General features: G+C 38.4%; 1 protein-coding gene across 3 annotated transcripts in view; it reads right to left on the reverse strand.

The window, feature by feature from the left end:
- Positions 1-21,165, reverse strand: part of MYO3A (myosin IIIA) — a 256,791-nt gene that overhangs the window by 18,833 nt on the left and 216,793 nt on the right. For all 3 annotated transcript variants that reach the window (XM_086714701.1, XM_086714700.1, XM_086714702.1), the window contains 2 exons: positions 19,587-20,484; positions 17,620-17,764 (listed from right to left, as the gene is read on the reverse strand). In XM_086714701.1, coding sequence (XP_086570827.1) covers positions 17,620-17,764; positions 19,587-20,484 — 1,043 coding nt within the window. The remainder of the gene's footprint in view (positions 1-17,619; positions 17,765-19,586; positions 20,485-21,165) is intronic.

Genomic DNA, 21,165 nt, shown 5'->3' on the forward strand with positions numbered 1-21,165 from the left:
ACCTCACACACCATGTTTATAGCTATCATTCTGCTTATTTTAATCTTCTCATAGAAAAGCTTTCCACAGCCTCACTGAAATCTGAAGTATGCTTCCAGTGCCTGTCTCCAGTGCTAGCTCTTCCAAGAAGCTCTCACCTACCGTCCAGTGATTCCCCCTCTCAGGGAATACCAATAGTACTTACAGGCTGTATAGATCATTTGGAATGCCCCCTCAAAATTCATATGTTGAAGACGTAACCCCCAGTACTTCAGAGTATGGCTGTATTTAGAGAAAAGGTCTCTGAAGGGATGTGACAAGGGTGGGCCCTAATCCAATATGACCGCGTCCTTGTAAGAGGACGTTATGACACAGACTCACAACAGAAGGAAGACCATGTAAGATATGGAGAAGACAGCCATCCAGAAACCAATGAGAGTGGCCTCAGAAGAAACCAATCTTGTCAACACATTGATCTTGGATTTCTTGTCTCCAGAACTATGAGGAAATAAATTTGTTGTTTAAGCCACCCAGTCTGTGGAATGCTGCTATGCAGCCCTAAGCAAAACATAAAATATCACTATTTTTACCTGTGGTTTTTTCTTTCTTTTTTTTTTTTTTTATAGTGGGGCCATAGGTTTTTGGGTGGTGGAGATCATGACTTAGGTTTTGATGTCTTCCTGCCTTTCATGGTTGTCCTGCAAGTGGTAGGTATTTGGAGATGCTAAGAGGTTAGATGGATTCCATTCTACCTTATTAGAGACACAGTGGAAATTGAATTTTGTTAACTGGGTCACCATTGACACTGTTCAGAAAAATAATTCCTGATGCTTTAAAGACAAGTGCAAATAGGGGAGTGAAGAAAACTCTGGAAAGAGAACCCAGAGGGCTTCAGGAACAATCCAGGGGTACAAATGTCTTAACTAAAATTCAGAAGTCATTAAAAAGTAGACATATTTGGCTATGAAAAATAGATAAAAGCGTTAATATGTCAACAAAGTCAGAAGACACATGATAGATTTGGAAAACTATATTTACAACACAGATGAGAAATCAAGGGATGGTATTTCTAATACATGAAAGTGCTACAAAATGACTACGAAAATACAGACCAACAGAAAAAAGGGCAAAAGAAACAGGAAATACAGGATGAACAAATCCAAAAAGACAGTAAGTACTAGTAGACAAGGAAATAGAAATTAAAATAATGATAACATATCATTTTACTTCAGGTACATTAGCAAAGATTAAAAAGAACGAGAACAGTACCGAACCAGATGTCAGAAAAAGTATGTTCTCACAAAGTGTTGGAAGAAATGTCAACTGTTAGGGCCTTTTGGGAAAGCAGTTTATCAGAACCAAACATACCTTTCAACTCAAGAATCCTACCCGGGAACTTACCCACAAAACTAAAATCCTGGCATACAAGGACATTTTCAGAGATGTAACATTTCTCACAGTGGCAAAAAGCTGAAACAAAGTGAATCTCTAACAATAGAGCAAACCTTATATAAAGCATGTTATCCAACACATGCAATGTTATATTGCCAGTAATGAATTATAGCTCTTCCGGCTGATGTGCAGGGATTCCTGCTAAGGAATTGGAGAAAAGCAAGATGTATAAGTATTTCTATTATGATCCTATTTATATAAAAACATTGCATGTGTATGTGTGTGTAAATACATGTATATAGATCTGCAAAAGCTATGAAAGAATACATGCTTTATAATAAAGGTTCCCTTGAGGGGGAAGTAATGTGGGCTAGGGAGAGAGAAAAGGGGGAAGGAAACAGAAAAAAAAACCTTTTAGTTTTTTTACACTTCATTTATGTAAAATTATAACTATGCACATGGGTGTGTGTATATTATCGAGATAAAAAATGTCAAAATGAGTTGAATTTTCAGAATTTTTGTTTAATTCTTATACCTTGCAGTATCTGCTCTAATGTTAGTTCATTGACTTTTTTTCCTTCACCAGGATAATCTGAAGGAGAGGGCTGAATGTTCTTAAAAAGGTGTCTCACTTAAGATATTGCCATGCAAAGTGGGTAGCCAGTAAGTGAAAATTATTGATGAGTGTGTTCAACAGGGTCTGATTGAATTCAAATTAAATTTCCCCAGAATGTTTTGTATTTTTGAAGAGCAAACTTCCCATGAGCTTATCAGCATATAAATATTCCAGAAAGGCAAGCTGATTTTGCCCTCTAAATTTTTGTTCTTTTAGGGGGAGTACAAACACTGTCTGCTAACGTCATTCTAACCCCTTAATTACAAAAGTGACATAAACATTTGTAATCCCAAATTAGCAGCAGCATATCAATGTTGGCAGTAGCAAAATTAGGTTTGTGACTCTTTTGTGTGATGTGCATGATAAATATTAGCTTGTAAAGGTTATTGCTATATTAAATAGCCAGAAGGTAAAGTATTTATTTGTATTATAGTTCTGTCAATAATTTAGGTGTTTTAGTTCACGGGGAATGCACATTTCTTTGAATAAGGAAAGGACAAACAGCTCAACATTTTTCATTTGGAAGAAAGCATAAAACTCATTGGTAATATTTGCTTTAGAAAGCTGTATCTCAGTATTATTCTTATTTTAATGATAATTAACTATTTTACTTAAGTATGCATTCAGAGTATAATCTGTGTAAGTGTCATGTCTAAATCAGATATTAGCAGAACAGAAATGCCCTTATATGGTATTGTAGTTTCTGCTTTAAGAAGTCAAGTTTTTAGGTTTTTTTTTGTAAATTTCCACATACTGCTGACAGTTTGTGAACTTTAAGCAATATATATTTATATTTATATTTATATTTATATTTATATTTATATTTATATAGTTGACCTACAGGAAATCTTAAAAGGGAGGAATATTCATTGCTGAATGTTAAGGGCAGGATTCACACAGTCAGGGTTGCAACTTGCCTTCCAGAAGCTTCTGTTTCTGCCTTTCCTCTCATTTGACCTTTGGCCAGTCTAGCCAGTATGGAAGAGACTGGATACAGGTTTTGAACTTGTGTGCCAGTTCAGTTCCATGCTGCTCCTCTCTGCCTTGCACTGCTCGTGCTCTGAGCTCCTGAAGCCACTTTCATGTCTCATGGTTACCCTGCATTTGGCTGCTTGCTTTGCTCTATGGTCTATCTGTGTTCTCTGGAGTCTACCTGAGGTGAAGGGTTGTAAGATAGGTGCTTCTCCTACTCTGAGTTGTCCTTAACACTTTGGGGATGCCTTACCATTCACTGGATCTGACTCACAGGCTTCCTCTGACCTTCTCAATAGGCAGCTATGGGCCCCTGTCCCCATATGGGACTGCTCAAGCCATTCCTTTGGCTCCTTCTCTACCAACCAAACACTGGATGCCCTAGAGGCAACTTACACCTGTACTTGTTCTGTAGGTCATGGGCTTTTAAGCTTTTTGCCACTCTCTGATTTGGGCATATTGCACAAATATCCAGAACCTTTAAAACTGAGCCTTTACTTTTTATTTTTTTAAATTTATTTTTATTTTTTTAAATTTATTTTTATTTTTTTAATATATGAAATTTATTGTCAAATTGGTTTCCATACAACACCCAGTGCTCATCCCAAAAGATACCCTCTTCAATGCCCATCACCTCCCCTCCCCTCCCTCCCACCCCCCATCAACCCTCAGTTTGTTCTCAGTTTTTAAGAGTCTCTTATGCTTTGGCTCTCTCCCACTCTAACCTCTCTTTTTTTTTTTTTTTCCTTCCCCTCCCCCATGGGTTTCTGTCAAGTTTCTCAGGATCCACATAAGAGTGAAAACATATGGTATCTGTCTTTCTCTGTATGGCTTATTTCACTTAGCATCACACTCTCCAGTTCCATCCATGTTGCTACAAAGGGCCATATTTCATTCTTTCTCATTGCCACGTAGTACTCCATTGTGTATATAAACCACAATTTGTTTATCCATTCATCAGTTGAGCCTTTACTTCTAAATTATACTTCTAGGTTTAGGTAAGGTGCTGCCCCCAGCCTGTCCCTCGTGTCTCTTTTAGTTATGCTACAGGAGAAACAGAGGAGAATTAAGTAGCTCTGTTTGTAGGTGGACCGAGGTACATGCCCTCTAGATTACCATTTGTCTCCCGGACACAATCACTACATATCTGCTGTGTAGTGCTGGCATGTTTGTTGGGCTGAGGTCTTGGACTAGTCCTCAAAGACCAGTTTGTTCTAGTTACCAGGCTGGTTATGTTCTTACTCCCAGCCATCTTGCATACTCATGCACCGTCATCAAACCAGAGTGCCCTGACAGAGGCAAATGAGAGTACACACAGTGGTGCTGAGGGAGTCTTGAGAGTGCCTTCTTTGTTAGGGATGGTGAACTGTCATGCTGAACTGGCAGCATGTGTCCTGTGTTTGGCCATAGGACTATGGAGATGGTCAGACACCAAAATATACACTTCCTTGCCTGGAGAAGGGCATTGGAGGCCCCATAATGATATCTTGGTTATTTTTCAAGATCATATTGATCTTAATCCATCTGAAAAATACTTAAGTATATAGCCTGGGGTGAAACCTATGTTAATTTTCTGCAAGACAGCCACATTTGAGAAAATAATTCATTGTTCGTAGTCACTTTCTCAGATTGGCCTTTTGAAAACAGAATAGAAGGACATTATCTGATTTTAAACAGGCAACCTTTAGTTGCCTTCTGCTCCTACTTTATAACACACATTAGGTGGTTCCTATGAAGATGAGGGGAAATACACTATTTTTAATGTCATTATTCCTTACTGGAGCATGTCAAGGAAGCAAGGAGCATGGCTGGAGGAAATGTCAAGCAAGCTTTCAGCGACTCAAGACAGCCTGGGAACAAAGATGACATACCTGGCGGTGACGTTCTCGTCTTACCGCACGTGGCTGTGGAAGCTCTGTACCAGGCTGCAGTCACATTATTCAGATTCCTAATTTTATACAGAACTGGACTCTGAAGGTCGATGGCAATGAAAGATGGAGAGGGCCCACTCTACCCGCGGTTGCTTACTCAGCCAGTCCACTCAGCTTTTCTAGAGCTTTTCACGTAGGTGCTCTTGTCAATGAACCACCTCACACGGTGGAAGATTAAGCTGATTATTTACAGTGTTCAAATTCCAGTTCTGTAATATTTCATCCTGTAGTTGGATTAGCTAGCAGTTTTCCAAGGTTGTTCTTTGAGAAATGAATTTTTGGGACTGTTAATATTCCATCTATGAATGTGTCATTACTTATTAATAATTTTCTTATGGCCTCATTTTATTTTTTGCCATGTACATAAATTTTTCTTTTTCAGTTCTGATTATTTCCTTAGGCTGTAAGTCCTAATAAGTGGGTTTACTGGGTCAATGATACAAACTATTTCCATTTTTTTGTGTTGCCAAATCACTTTACATGAAACCTGGACTCTGTGGTCTTACCATTAGTGTTTGAGAATAGTTACATTGGCACATTCTCATCACTGTTAAATGTTTTTTCATCCTTGACATTTTGAGGAGTAAAAAATAGTAATTTTGTTGTAATTTGTATTTTTATTTCTAGGGTAGTCATCTATAGGTTTAGGTGGCATTTGCATTTGTTCTTCTATAAATAAATCAATGTCTTGTGCCCAATTTTCCATTGGGGGGTGTTAACGTTTTTCCTAATTATTTGTAAGAGCCTTTCGTGCATTACACATGCTAACCCTTTTCCATTTGTTCTAAGGTTTTTATCCAGTTTGTATTTAGTTAACTTCTAATGCTTTCTAATCTCTGGAAGGTTTAAATGTTTACGCAGTCCAAAGCTATCACATCTTTTCTCTGTAATTCCTTTTATTACTTCTTATGTTTTATCCTTTCCTAAGAAGAGATTGTGAAACCATCATCTGGTTGCTTTTGGTTTATTTCTTATAATGAAATCATTAATATACGTGGGAAATATTTGGGTGTTCAGCTTAATGTAAGATTATCTTATTTCTTCTCTCCAAATTAGAAAACAATTAAGCATTATTCATCTATTTCTTATTGTTTTGGTTTTTGTGGCAGGTTTTTATAGATACTAGGGTCAATTGTAGGGGTATCCTGTCTGTCTTATTAATATGTAGTTGATTTTTATAACAGAAGCATATGATTTTAATTATTGTAGCTCTATAGTATTCATTTTTCTATCTAATAGAGAAAGTCCTCATTTCTAATTATTCTTTTTTCCTGAAATTTACAAATGATCTTTAGGGACATTTTCTTAAGTTCTAAAGAAAATCTCATACAGATTGCATGAGGGTTTCTTTTTAAACCTTGAAATTAATTTTAGAAGTCATGTTTACATTATTTCCAGAGAGCTCTTTTTTTCCATTATACACTTTTATGGGAAAGAATGCCCACATATCTATATATCCTTGCTGAATTCTATTGTTAGTACCAATTATTTTGGTTCATTCTTTCTTTGCATTTTTAAGATCAAAATTCATGTTGTCTACTAATGCCTTTACACCTTATCTTCTTGTTTTCAATAGTTATGCTTTTGTAGAAACTTCTGTTTGCTGTCTTGTTGCATCAGGTAGAATTTCCCAAATAATGTAAAAAAGTGTCACTAGAATTCTTATCTTAATCTCACTTTCTAATGGAACTGCTTCCAGTGTTTTACAGCTAACAATGATGTTGACAATTGGCTTAGGAAATATATCTTTATATTATTAAAGAATTTCCTTCTATTTTTAATTTAGTGAGAGCTCTGCTTTTCATCAGGACCAGGTGTTATTTTTTTGAAAAGTGTTTCAGCATTTATCTAGATGACTTTTTTCTTTTGACCTTTTGATACTGTGTTACATTAATATGTTCTATTTGGAGAGTCTTTTAATGTAATACTGCACTCAGTTAGTTAGTACTGCATTTAGGAGTGTTACCTCTAAATCTCTGAGATTGACTCAATGCTAAATTCCCTCTTTTCCTCTCTCCCTTTTTCCTGCCCCCTCCCCCCCCCCCAGTGCTCCCTTCCTTCCTTCCTTTTTTTTTTTTTTTTTTAATTTTTTTTTTCAACGTTTATTTATTTTTGGGACAGAGAGAGACAGAGCATGAACGGGGGAGGGGCAGAGAGAGAGGGAGACACAGAAATGGAAACAGGCTCCAGGCTCTGAGCCATCAGCCCAGAGCCTGACGCGGGGCTCGAACTCACGGACCGCGAGATCGTGACCTGGCTGAAGTCGGACGCTTAACCGACTGCGCCACCCAGGCGCCCCTCTTCCTTCCTTCCTAAAATGTTATTTGTCAGACTTTGGTTTCAGGGTACATGGCCTTCATAAAATAGGTAACTTTCTATATTATTCCTTGTTTCTTAAACAGATTGCATATTATGGGAATTATCTGTCCAAGAACTTTAAATGCAATTGCATAAATTACTCAGGTTCTTGTCAACTTTTCCTTTATAGACACAAATCATCATATTGGCTAATTTCTTTTTCAAAATTTATGTTTCAGCCCCAGATTGTGTTTGTGAAATTGATTGCATTGAGTATGATAAGATTTTAGTATTATCAACTGTATTTGTTGTAATCTCTTATTTCTAAGTTTTTTGGTGGATTCTTTTTTAAGTAATTAATTAGGAATTTATTTTGTTGTTTTATTTTCAAAAAAACATTATCCTAGTTTCACTGAGATATTTGGTGTATTTTGTCTTATTGTAATTATTTTTTTTTTGTTTTTTCCTGGTGTTGAAGAACATCTAATTTTCCTTAAAAATTTCTCAACTTACATTCTTTTTTCATTATTTTCTCTCAATTAATAATGAAAACATGTAATGATTTGAATTTTCCTATGAGCATAGGCCTGGCTGCCTCCCATTCATCATTTTTATATGTGACTATTCTCATTTTTATTAATTCAAAATAATTTATAGTTCTAATTATAATTTATTTACTTCAGATTATCTTATTGATTTTTAATTTGCTGATCTGTGGTTTTCAATTCTATCTCAATTGCATTATGGTCAGAAAGTGTAATCTGGTTCAATTATGATTTGGGGGAGTTTGTGGACTGGCCAGTATGTCTAGTTATAAGAAAACAATTTTAGGGGTGCCTGGGTGGCTCACTCGGTTAAGCGTCTTCCTTTGGCTCAGGTCATGATCTCACAGTTTGTGACTTTGAACCCTGCATCGGGCTCTGTGCTGACAGCTTGGAACCTGGAGCCTGCTTCAGATTCTGAGTCTCCCTCTCTCTCTGCCCCTCCCCTGCTCACTTGTGTGCTCTCTCTCTCTCTCTCAAAAGTAAATAAACATTAAAAACATTTTTTAAAAAAAATTTTAAAAATTTAAAATACATTAGATACTTGAAAAAAGTTATTTTCTCTATAGGATATGAAATTATAAATATATTATACATGAACTTACCTTGTTGATTATACTACTGTATTAACTATGCTATATAATTTCTCTCTGAATTGATCTCAAGTAGCTAAGTAATATGATGTCAAAATATGTAAAGAAAAAACTCAGTTTCTAGTGCTGCTATTATTGGTCTTTTTGTGTGCATTTTAATCAAAACTTTAATGGGAAGTTGAGGGGGGGGATTACATTGTTCATTACTCTCCTGCTTCCATGTTAGCTCCATGTTCTTCCTAGTTTAGAATAGGTACAAAGTATGGAATGAGGAGAAATAATTTGAGTGTAGAAAAGTGTAGCTGTTTCCACTGAAGGCTTCTAGGTCAAGTATTTTGTCTGAACTAATTCAGTTAACTCATCAAAAATCCACACTTCAGAGTGTAAACTTATGTAAGATAAACTATTTAATATGATCAGTGTTTAATATGTAGTTAAATACTGAAAATAAATGATTCTTGCTGAATTGTAAGATTGTAAATAAAATCATTTAATTTTATATACTGAGTTTTTTTCTTAAGAGACCTGGAGAGTTGGTATTACTTCTTATAAAGAACGAGGAATAGCAAATGAATTCAGGTAGGTAAGTGTTAGGTGGGAAGCAATACAACTTTTGAAATCTCTTTACCTTCTACTCTTAACAAAAAAATAATACTATAAAATATATAACCCAGCATCATTTGAACTACCTGGCTTTCACATGAATGTAAGCATGTTTATAGATGCAGGAGGACATCTATTCTTGGATAGTTTGCAAAATGCATTTCTAGGTGCCAGCATTAAATGGCAAGATGACAGGCAGTCCTTAAAAATAAAGCAGATCAAACCTACATCATAGTAACTGAAAATATAAAGCATTATTGCCTGGATCTAAATGCCATAAAAATTTAGAAATAAATGGAAAATTGTAAGTTTTGTCCCCCCTGACATTTACTCTGAAAGCAACATAAAAGCATTTGTATTATATCCACTGTTTTGTGTGCATGGCAAGGGGCAGCTTTGATCTAGTGTTGAATTTTCTGTTGATATTACGTAGATGAAGCATGGGAATTACAATAGCATTCTTATTTGTTAACCTTGCAACCCATTAAAAAATTACAGCCTGTTGGATAGTCATAGCTTCTTTGTAAAAGGAGAGAAAGAGAATATGCTTTTGTGTTACCCGAATTTATTTGTCCTAGAATTAATCTTTTTTCTTCTGTTCACAGTGGTCAAAACAAATCGCCAGGTGTACCATAATTAAGAAGAAAAACATCAACTCCCCCCACCACACTATTCAGGGAGTAATAATGCAATGTCATTGTATACTTATGAATACAAAAGCATTTATTCGGATCTATGACCCAACGGCCATGCTCCAGTTACACATATCCTACACTACATTTCTCTCAACAAAAATGCAGGTACAATTAGCTCATATCAGTTTCAATTTATTACAACTGTTATCAAAACAAAGATATAAAATAAGTAGTTCATGTGCTTACCTTATTTTATTTTTAAACTTCATAACTAGATGCTCAGTTTTCATTTGGACATTATTTTACCTCGACACTTGTGCACATTAAAAAGATACGTCTCCCAGAAAAAGAAACCTTGCAGAATAAGGTTAGAGCTTGTTAGAATTAATTTGAAAAACTTAATTATCTTCCTGGACTACCCATGTTTTCTAGGGCTTTCTTTAGAATAGGTAAGAAGTTTCCCCAGCTATTTTATATAATCCACCTACGGCTTACTGAGTTCTTACAACAGAGTTCGGTGTAGCAAATAGTTGAAGGTGCCTATGGATTTGTGAGAATCGTGAGAGAATTAAAATTTCAGATGACTCTTAGCCCTATTTTAATGATGGAGTTATTTGTAAATGAGCTTGATTTTGTTTTCCCAAGTGAAATTTTTCATGGGGCGGGGCATGGTTTGCCATGAAGGTCAGTACTGTAGGGGTGGCCTGCTGAACCTAAACTAAGAGCGCATCAGCTAAATCTGCCTCCACAGGTGAGGGCAGCTGCTTGGACTGCAAGGTGCCAAATTCGGGGGTTGGTTATCCTGTTGGTCTAAGGAGACAGGTCTTCTATATATTATAAGAACTTTTTTTCTTTCTGACTGGAGGAGTTTAAAATCAGATAATATACACAAATCCGTGAACATTTAAAGAATGTAATGTGGGGTGCCTGGGTGGCTCAGTCGGTTAAACTGTTGACTCTTGATTTTGGCTCAGGTCACGATCTCATGGTTCGTGAGTTCAAGCCCCACGCTGGGCTCTGCACTGACAGTGTGGAGCCTGCTTGGGATTCTCTCTCTCTCCCTCTTTCTCTGTTTCCTCCCTGCCTTGTGCTCTCTCTCTCTCTCAAAATAAATAAACTTAAAAAAAAAATAAAGAATGTAATGTTACATTTTTTTGTTTTTATAAAAACCATACTTTCCAAATTTTCACTCCTCTGGTCACTATAGTTTGTTCCACTGTAATTCAAGGAGGAAATTAAACAGCTTTCTGGCCAATTAATAAGCAGTTACTGAACGTCTACTGTGTGATGAAGGTATGCTAGGGTAACAGAAAAATGAGTGCACAGTAGCATATGACATGGCATAGGGTTGAAAATCTCTTTGAGGAGGAAAACATTAATCGACACCAAATAACTCTGAAGTTAAATAAGTACATGCTGACTTATTTAACTGATAATCTACTTCCTCCAAGTGTGCACCTGCCTACCTGTGTGAACTTTGTGATGCCTGAAGGTGTATGAAGATAACTGAGAAAATGACTAGAGCTGGAGGAATAGGGAATGGGTGGTAGGAATTCCTGGTTTAAATGTGGTTAGGAGGGGGACGTTTGGGTGGCTCAGTCAGCTAAGCGTCCAACTTCAGTTCAGGTCAGATCTTGGGGCCTGTGGGTTTGAGCCCCATGTTGGGCTCTGTGTGGACAGCTCAGAGCTTGGAGCCTGCTGCGGATTCTGTGTCTCCCTCTCTCTCTGCCCCTCTTCTGCTTGTGCTCTGTCTCCCTCTCTCTCAAAAGTAAACAAACATTAAAAAAATAAATGTAGCTAGGAGATTGGCAAACTTGTGCTGTTTTATAAAGAAAACAAGAGTCCGAAACTTAGGTTGGAGTTTTCCTATCCTGAGGTGAGACAAGCCCATCCAAAGGTACAATGAAATGGATCTAGAACCATTGCAGGGATTAAATACTGACCAAGCAATATCTGGCTCAGTGTGTGACCTCAGTTGGAATTCTTTATATTTTCCATAAACTTTCATAGACTAGTCAAGAAATTTTTTAAACTTGCAGAGATCACTAAAATATACAAACACAGACTATACCCAATGATAAAGCCTAGCAGATGTTGTGAGTGTAATCTCCCAAAATGCAGCACAATGAACATTTGCATCCCCTTTTCCATTTGTATCTATTCTAATATTAAAAAAACTCTGGGGAGTTTAGTAAGTAATTCCTAATGCATAGGAAATTCAGTGGAGACTTTATAATTCTCTTCTTGTTCGGTCAGTATCATTCTACACAACACCCTAAAAACTTTCTTACTGGGGCTTCTAAGGTGCTAGTCTCCGTGGTGTTCTTCCCAGCTCTCTGGTTGCTCCTCTTTGCTGGTTCCTGTCTCCCTGATCTGTATGTGTCTGAACTCTTGCTCTAGACTTTCTTCTCTTGCGATTGGTGGACTTCCTGAATGATTTCACGGCTTCAGGTGCTACGCACTTATCCACCTGTCTGTTGACTGACCTCTGCTTCTGTTTACCTCCTCAGCCTCACTGCATCTGAACCACCATCATCTCTTGCTGGTCTTCCACGTTTATCCTTTGTGCCATCAAATTCTATCCCTACAATGCAATCCTAAGGATCTTTCAAAAATGCAGTTGTCTATAGCAGGGTTGAGTAACCACTGTACAACAATTCAGATGTACAAAAATGTAACCTGAGTTTCTTAAAACCAGACTTAATTTTTACCTCTTGGTGTTCGTTTCCATTTTCTACTGTTACATTATTTTTTATAAGTTTATTTATTTTGAGAAAGAGTGTGTGTGAGTGTGCAAGCAGGGTAGGGGTATAGAAAGAGGGAGAGAGAGACTCTGAAGCTGATAGTATGGAGTCTGATGTGGGGCTCAATCCCACGAACTGTGAGATCGTGACCCGAGCTGAAACCAAGTGTCAGATGCTTAACCGACTGAGTCACCCAGGTGCCCTTCTACTGTTAACGTTATTTTTAACAAATCCTAGTTAAACTCAGTCTCTTTCAATTTTCTTAATGTCTTATGAGTAAACTTAGTAATTTTAGGTTTCTGACACTCCTCTTTACTCCCTGGGGTCACATCTAGGTTGGGGTTGGCAGACTTTTACAGCCTCACGGTGTCAATGAAAATAGTCCATCTGTTCTGTAGTTATTCCCAGATTTTCATCAGCATCTGCTGAGAGTGACTGCTATCTAGTCTCTGGTCATTGGCATCTACTACTTCTGCCAATGTCCTCCCTTTCTCCTTGGTTCTGGGTTGTCAGGTCCACCCAGATCCTCTCGGTCCTCAGGCCACTTCACGCTCTCTTGCAGGCTCTTCCTCTGCTACTCTCAGGGACACAGGACAACTCAGATGTTTGCCAAGTTAGCCTTAAAGCAGTGGAGTATAATATGTAACCTCTCTATGTGTGTTCAAACAAAAACACGCTCCCTCTAAACCTGGGGTCAAAGAAATGTTACTGAATTACAATTCTCCCCCTAGAAGCTAAAAATTTATCTCTGATATTTTTCTTAGGTCCATTTAAAAACAAATAATCCAGTGAAGAAATGGGCAGAAAACATGAATAGACACTTCTCTAAAGAAGATATCCAGATGGCAAACAGGCACATGAAAAGATGCTCAATGTCACTCCTCATCAGGGAAATACAAATCAAAACCATACTCAGATATCACCTCACGCCAGTCAGAGTGGCTAAAATGAACAAATCAGGAGACTATAGATGCTGGAGAGGATGTGGAGAAATGGGAACCCTCTTGCACTGTTGGTGGGAATGCAAATTGGTGCGGCCACTCTGGAAAACAGTGTGGAGGTTCCTCAAAAAATTAAAAATAGACCTACCCTATGACTCAGCAATAGCACTGCTAGGAATTTACCCAAGGGATACAGGAGTGCTGATGCATAGGGGCACTTGTACCCCAATGTTTATAGCAACACTCTAAACAATAGCCAAATTATGGAAAGAGCCTAAATGTCCATCAACTGATGAATGGATAAAGAAATTGTGGTTTATATACACAATAGAATACTACATGGCAATGAGAAAGAATGAAATACGGCCTTTTGTAGCAACGTGGATGGAACTGGAGAGTGTGATGCTAAGTGAAATAAGCCATACAGAGAAAGACAGATACCATATGTTTTCACTCTTATGTGGATCCTGAGAAACTTAACAGAAGTCCATGGGGGAGGGGAAGAAAAAAAAAAGAGGTTAGAGAGGGAGAGAGCCAAAGCATAAGAGACTCTTAAAAACTGAGAACAAACTGAGGGTAGATGGGGGGTGGGTGATGGGTATTGAGGAGGGCACCTGTTGGGATGAGCACTGGGTGTTGTATGGAAACCAGTTTGACAATAAATTTCATATTAAAAAAAATAAAAAAATAAAAAATGTCAGATTGAAGAATAAAGTGAACTAATTCGACTTTCTAATCATATTCTAACCATTTAGGTCTCTTCAAAGTCCCTGACAAAGCAATTTTGAGAAAGAAAAACAGAATTGGAAGCATTATACTTCCTAATTTCAAGCTGTATTATAAAGTTATAGTAATCAAAAAGAGTATGATATTGGCATAAAAACAGGCACCTAGACCAATGGAACAGAACAGAGAAACCAGAAATGAACCCAAGCATATGTTTTGATATGGGCACCTGAATACACAAAGGGGAAAAGGCAATTTCTTCAACAAATGGTGCTGGAGAAGCTGGATATCCACATACAAAAAGATGAAATTGGACTCATCTTGCATCACACAAAAATTCAGCTCAAAATGGATTAAAGACTTAAGCATAAAACCTGAATCCATAAAAATCCTCGAATACAACATGGGGAAAAGCTCTTTGACATTGGCTTTGGCAGTAAATTTTTGGCCATGATAACAAAAGCACAGGAAAGTATATCAAAAAAGCTTCATTACAGCAAAGGAAACCATTAACAAAATAAAAAGGCAATGTATGGAATAGGAGAAAGTATTTGAAAACCATGTATCAGATAAAGAGTTAATATCAGATAAAGAGTTAATATCCACAATATATACAGGGAACTCACACAACTCAAGCAAAACAACAAGCCACCCCAATTTAAAAACTGACAAATGACCCGAAGTGACATTTTTCCAAAGACGACATACAAATGGCCAATAGTATTTGAAAAGATGTTCAATATCACTAATCATCCAGAAAACGCAAATCAAAATCACAATGAGATTTTACTTCAACATCTGTTAGGATGGGTATTATTACAAAGGCAAGAGAAACACACATGGCTAGGATGTGGAGAAAGGGAACTTTTGTACATTGTTGGTGAAAATGTAAATTGGTACAGCCACTACAGAAAACAATATGGAGGTACCTCAAAAAATGAAAAGCAGAACTACTATATGATCCAGCAATCCCCCTTTGGATACATATCCAAAGGAAGTGAAATGAGTACCTCAAATAGGTATCTGTGTTCCCATGTTCACTGCAGCATTGTTCACAATAGCCAAGATATGAAAACAACCTAAATGTCCATCAACAGACGAATAAAGATGTCACACACACACACACACACACACACAGCTTCGTAGGAAGCTGCTACCCCTCCCCCACTCCTCCTTTCCCTTTAAGGACAGGGCTGAGCTGCTTACTCAGGGACACTGCCTGGTTTCCCTGGCTTCCCTGCACCACCACTACCTCACTGCCCCACATTTACCAGGGCTGCAGCACATATCACCAAGAGGGAAGCTGAAGTCCCCACCTTTCCCCTCTGCTTCCAACTGTCAGCAGGCCATGTGGGCCTGGGTCACAGGAGGCTGTCAAACTGATGGGCATCTGGGCTCTGACTTGTGAAGCTGCTTCTTAACATCAAGAGGTTCTGGGCCAGGGCCTGAGAGCAGTGGTGGTAGAAAGGGCAAGAGAGCCACTTTTTTTGTGTGTGGATAATTTATTGTCACATTAACTAACATATAGTGTATACAGTGTAGTCTTGGCTTCAGGAGTAGATTTCTGTGATTCATCACTTACATAACAAAACCCAGTGCTCATCCCAACAAGTGCCCTCCTCAATCCCCATCACCCATTTCTCCCACCCCCCAATCCCTCACCTCCATCAACCCTCAGTTTGTTCTCTGTATCTAAGAGTCTATTAAGGTATCAAAAATCTATAAAGAACTTACCAAACTTAACACCTGAAAAACAAATAATCCAGTGAAGAAACGGGTAGAAGACATGAATAGACACTTCTCCAAAGAAGATATCCAGATGGCCAACCAACACATGAAAAAAGGTACATGACTCATCATCAGGGAAATACAAGTCAAAACCACAATGAGATACCACCTCACACTGGTCAGAGTGGCTAAAATTAACAACTCAGGAAACAACAGATGTTGGAGACGATGTAGAGAAAGTAGAAACCTCTTGCACTGTTGGTGGGAATACAAACTGGTGCAGCCACTCTGGAAAACAGTGTGGAGGTTCCTCAAAAAATTAAAACTAGAATTATCCTATGACCCAGCAATAGCACTACTAGGAATTTATCCAAGGGATACAGGAGTGCTGATTTGTAGGGACACATGCACCCCAATATTTACAGCAGTGTTATCAACAATAGCCAAGTTAAGGAAAGAGCCCAAATGTCTATTAACTGATGAATGGATAAAGAAGATGTGGCGTGTGTGTGTGTGTGTGTGTATGTATGTGTCTCTCTCTATACAGAGACACGTACATATGTACATATAATGGAATATTATTTGGCAATGAAAAAGAATTAAATCTTGCCATTTGCAACAACATGGATGGAACCGGAGGGTATTATGCTAAGTGAAATAAGCCAGTCGGAAAAAGACAGATATCATGTTTTTACTCATATGTGGAATTCGAGAAACTTAACAGAAGACCATAGGGGAAGGGAAGAAAAAATACATTACAGAGAGGGAGGTAAACCATAAGAGACTCTTAAATACAGAGAGCCATTTTTGTTTTCAAAGCTTCACTACAACTACAGACTTGAAAATAATGTGGCAGGACAACTGACTGGAACATGAAGATATTTTCTCTTCCTCCCATATCAAACAGTCAGGCTCATCTTAGTGATTTCCTGCCTAAGGGGTTTTTGCAGAAGCTGCATGAGGTTAGCAGGATTTCCGGTCTTTGGCAACACCAAAGTCATTGCAGAGGTGATGCCAGGTGTCTTGGTAGGGATGGTGAGAGAGCAGGAGGCCTCCAAGAAAAGTCAGGGAAAATAAATATTCTCCCAGACAGATGTCAGCAGGGCCATCAGTGGCTGCTTCCGGGGGAGGTTATAAGGCTGCAGAAATGATGGCTACCCGAAGCATGTATGGGCCAGGTGAGACTCCCGACTTGACAGTTTCCAGGTACCTGCTGAGGGTAGGGGAACAGCACAGCTCCTGACTTGAAGGGGTCATGATGCCAGCGAGGAGATGGGTGTCCCAACAGTAACTGTGTAGGCAAATAACTAGTGACCACAGGCTCAGGCTCTACCTGGTCCTTTGGTGGATGTATAAGACCGCAGGGTCTTTGCACAGCCCTGGAGAGGGGAAGGCCTGATAAATACTGAGTTTGAATCCCCTACCAGTTTAGCGAAATGGGGGCAGACTGTGACACAGTTGATCAGAAGAAAAATATAATAATGCATTTGGGTTTGTCATATGAATGGAGATTTGAACCTCCCATAGTCTACTTAAGGTTGCAGATGTTGACAAAGGAATAGATATTTACTTTTTTGCTCCCTCTCATCAAACCTGCATTCTGCCCACTCCTCCAAACTCCATGTCTATTTCCTTCTGGTGTCATTTGAAAACTTCTAGTTAAAGTGTATATGAAGGGGGGAAAAAAAAGAAAAAAGAAAAGAGGGGAGAATGAAGTCAGAGAAAGTAGAATGTGTGTGGAACATTCTGGAAAAGTTTTTATCTACACATGAGAAATGGAATGAAGAGAAGGTTCTCCCCCAAACAGTTAGAACATAGTTACCTCAAACCTGACATAGAATAAAGGTCAGAAACTAATAAACAAATAGAGTATCTGACACTATGTTTCCCTTCAGGAAGTTCTAACTACTGATTTTTACCTGAGAGGCACTGCTGAGAAGAAACTCGTCTATTAATTGGCTTATGAGGATAGACACCCAGATAAAGAGGCTTCAGTTGCTGTGACAAAATCATTTCATTCAGTTTTTTCTGCAGAATGAAATATTCTTCAGATAACTTTGATATCTAAAAAGAAGGTCATGTGTCAGATTAAATCAAGGAAAAGAATTCAGAGGGCTGCACATGTACACCAGGATCTGGTAAATTCCTGATTGACTGTCCCCGGGACTCTCACGCACTTCTCCAGAACCTACCTTGAACCATGTCTGAAAACCCAAGGTCCGAAAAAGTCCTCACTTGACCAAGCCTCCTCCTTGGTGCAACTTGCGCATCTCACATTTTCCATTTACAAACTGCCAAACGTGTCATGCTACATGAGGCATTCTGTCCTGATCACTTCTCCCTGGGGTCCCTGAGATCTGGCTTCTGTCTGTACCATTCTGTAGCAATTGCCTTTCTGCTTTTAGCCCACAGAAGCCTTTGGTTGCCTTTGGTTGTGTTAACCCCCTCCTTTCCTTTCCGGTGTTCTTAGCCTCAAGTCAGGGCTCCTCTCCTCTGGCTCCTCTCTTTCCATCCAGCTCCTCTGCCTCTCTCTGGTCTGCATCCTGACCCTGTGGACATCGCTGTACTGCTGGGCTGTATGTGGAGCTCCTGCTTTTCCACCTCTAGCTTTGTCCCCCTGGAGTGCTGAATCTACTTCCACGGCATTATTACCCAGCTCTATGGAGATGATTTAGTAATTCTGCATCTCCTCAATGTCCCTCATGCGTAGCAGGTCAGGTTTCCAATCCCCAGTTTGGTCTTTAGAGTAAGCAAATGTATGCACCAAGGAAAGGAAGGACTGCGTGCATATTAAACTCTCTTTGTCCATGTGCTTTAAAAAAAAAAAAAAAAAAAAAGAACAGGAAAGGGCTGGCAGATCTCTACTAAAAGCTACAAGTTGGAGATGTTTAGGCCACACCTATAACATGAAAGTGGTGCCCAAGAGTGGCTACTTTGCTTTTGCATGGACTCAGTCACTGTCAGAGACAAAGAGCAGAGTTTGGGGACCCAAAAGTATTAGGCAATCCCTCTTTGAACTAACCCGTAATGATATTTCTTCAATGATTGTATATACTATTGATTACCCTGGTGATGCATATTAACTTACAATATGCATTTGAGAGAGGTCATCTAGTTAAAATCCTTCACTTTACATAAGAGAAAAATAAAGGTGATTTTCTTAAGGTCACACATAAAGTGATTCTCTTAAGATCAAACACCTACAGAGAAGGCAAGACCTGGGATTGGCATTTCCAGCAGCAGCTCCCTGTGGTCTCTCCCTCCATAATACTAAGTAATCAGTGTTCCATGCACACCCATGAGAAGCGCTAAAGCCAACTGCCCCCTTCTAGAAACAGCCAAAACATGCCTACTCTTGGCACACGATATACTCCAAGAGGGAATTGTTCTTTGCGGTTTCTTATTGTCACGATGTAACATGTAGATTTCTACCTTCATTGCATGTATGCCTGAGTAGGGCTACATGCCTAATTTTGACACCTCATTATGTCTTCTTAAAATCTGGGGCAGAAAAAGCATAGATTTTAGAGGATTTATAACACTTTTTTTCTGTTTCTTTTTTTTTTAAACTCTAGTGAAAGATCTCAGAGAAGGAAATCTGCATTGTCCAATGTCAACATTTTAGTAAGCTGCATAAACCAATGACTAGTCTCTTGACTACAGAAGGTTTCCATCGTATTTTATACTACTTCTAACAGCACATCATCTTAAAAATTTATGGCTATTTGAATAGCAAAACCTTTGAGACATTCATTAAAGAGGGTTGCAGCCTCATAAAAAGAGATGAAACAATTATTAATAATTATTAATTAATAGTACATTTACTTCAGTTACTGTGTAGTTCCCAGAGATTTCTACTAGTAAATAAATCTGTTTGTTTACATACCTGTTTTGAAAAGATTGCCAAATCACATGGTTGGTTCTCTAAAACTGCCTTTGAGTCTCTATCATTCTTTCTCCTGATATTACAGGATTCCTCATGTTTTCTGGGATAGGAGTACAAATCATGGGTATTTGTTGCTACTTCTGTTGGTTTTGAAACAACCTTTTGACTTTGAAAAGAAGACATCCTGTCCTGTAATTGCTGCTTTCTCTTGTAGCCCCGGTATTTGCTCTGAATGAACACTGCCGCTCTATCTTCCTCCTGGGCGTGCATGCTGGCTTGGGCTGGCCTCTCTCTGACCGACCCAGGCGTCAAATGGCTTCTCTGATGGCTGCACACTGGTGCATTCTGGGTAACTACAGATGTCTTCTTTTCTTTTTCCTTGCTATCTCCATTTTGATGAACCGACCTTTGGCTAAGACTGGGTTCCAAACTTTTTGTTAAAGAAGGTTGCTTTGTCTCATTCTCCACCACCCAAAGTCCTGGGTAGCTTGGCCTTTCCGAGATGGCCTTCCTTTCTAGATATGCTACTTTTGATTCTTCAAAATTCCTTTCCTCTGCATACCTCTGATAGTAATTCTGGAGCACAGTGTTCTCCTCCACTCTCCTTACCTTACTATTCTCTTCCAGGTCTTTCGCGTATTTCTTCTTAGGCTGTCCTTCTGTCCAAGGGTCCCCCACCAGATACACTTCCTGCTTAGCCTCTTCTCCATACATGTTATTCATTTTTTTCTGAGTTTGATGTCCTCTGTTGTTACTTTCAACAGCAATCATGGCTTCCCCTTCAACTCTGAAAGTAGAAGTCTTCACTGCAGATGTACTTCCTTTATTATTTGGAGCTGGAATGACTGTTTCGTTAGTAGGGACCACATTTTCTGTCTGTTTCTTCACAAAAGATTCCCTGTGTAAAACATACTGCATCTGAATATACGATATTAAACTGGACCTTATTTACCTGTATAGTGTTGGGAGAACAGTAACAGGGGCAAAAAAACAAAAACAAACAAAAAAACCCAAAAAACAAAAAACAAAAAAACCTTCAAATAAAAACTTCTCAAGTCACGTTAATCAAATGTTTCCCACATGTTCTCTCTAGCAACAACTATGGTAGCTGCTCTAATAATGACGAAACCAGTTTCAATTTAGAATGAGAACTATCCTAGCATATTTTCACTTAATGAGGCATCAAAACCCTAGGAATTTAATCACTTCAAAACATGTCTTTTTCTAAAGAAAGTACCTACGGTGAGGAGAGGTTGTGGAAAATATATCAAAATTTGAGACTAGTAAGCAGGGTATGTTCACTAGGCTAATGTGCTGTATTTAATAAGCTCCCTCGAGCTCTGGTGATCACAGTAAATATGTTACAAAATTAAAGGGAAGCAGTGTCCTTGCTACGGTTCATGATCATACAATATGTTGACCAAAATTTCACAGTTGTTACTTTACCAATATCCTCCCAAAATGATTTTCCTTAAAGATAACATTTTCTCTAGTTTTTTTTTTTTTTAAGCCACATAAGCTTCTTTTTCACTTTTTTTTTCTTTTGGTGAGGACAAAACCCTCACAAGAGCAATATGGC

This window comes from Puma concolor, chromosome B4, assembly GCF_028749965.1.
Source record: "Puma concolor isolate L17-30 chromosome B4, mPumCon1.1.hap2, whole genome shotgun sequence".
NCBI classification, from domain to species: Eukaryota; Metazoa; Chordata; class Mammalia; order Carnivora; family Felidae; genus Puma; species Puma concolor.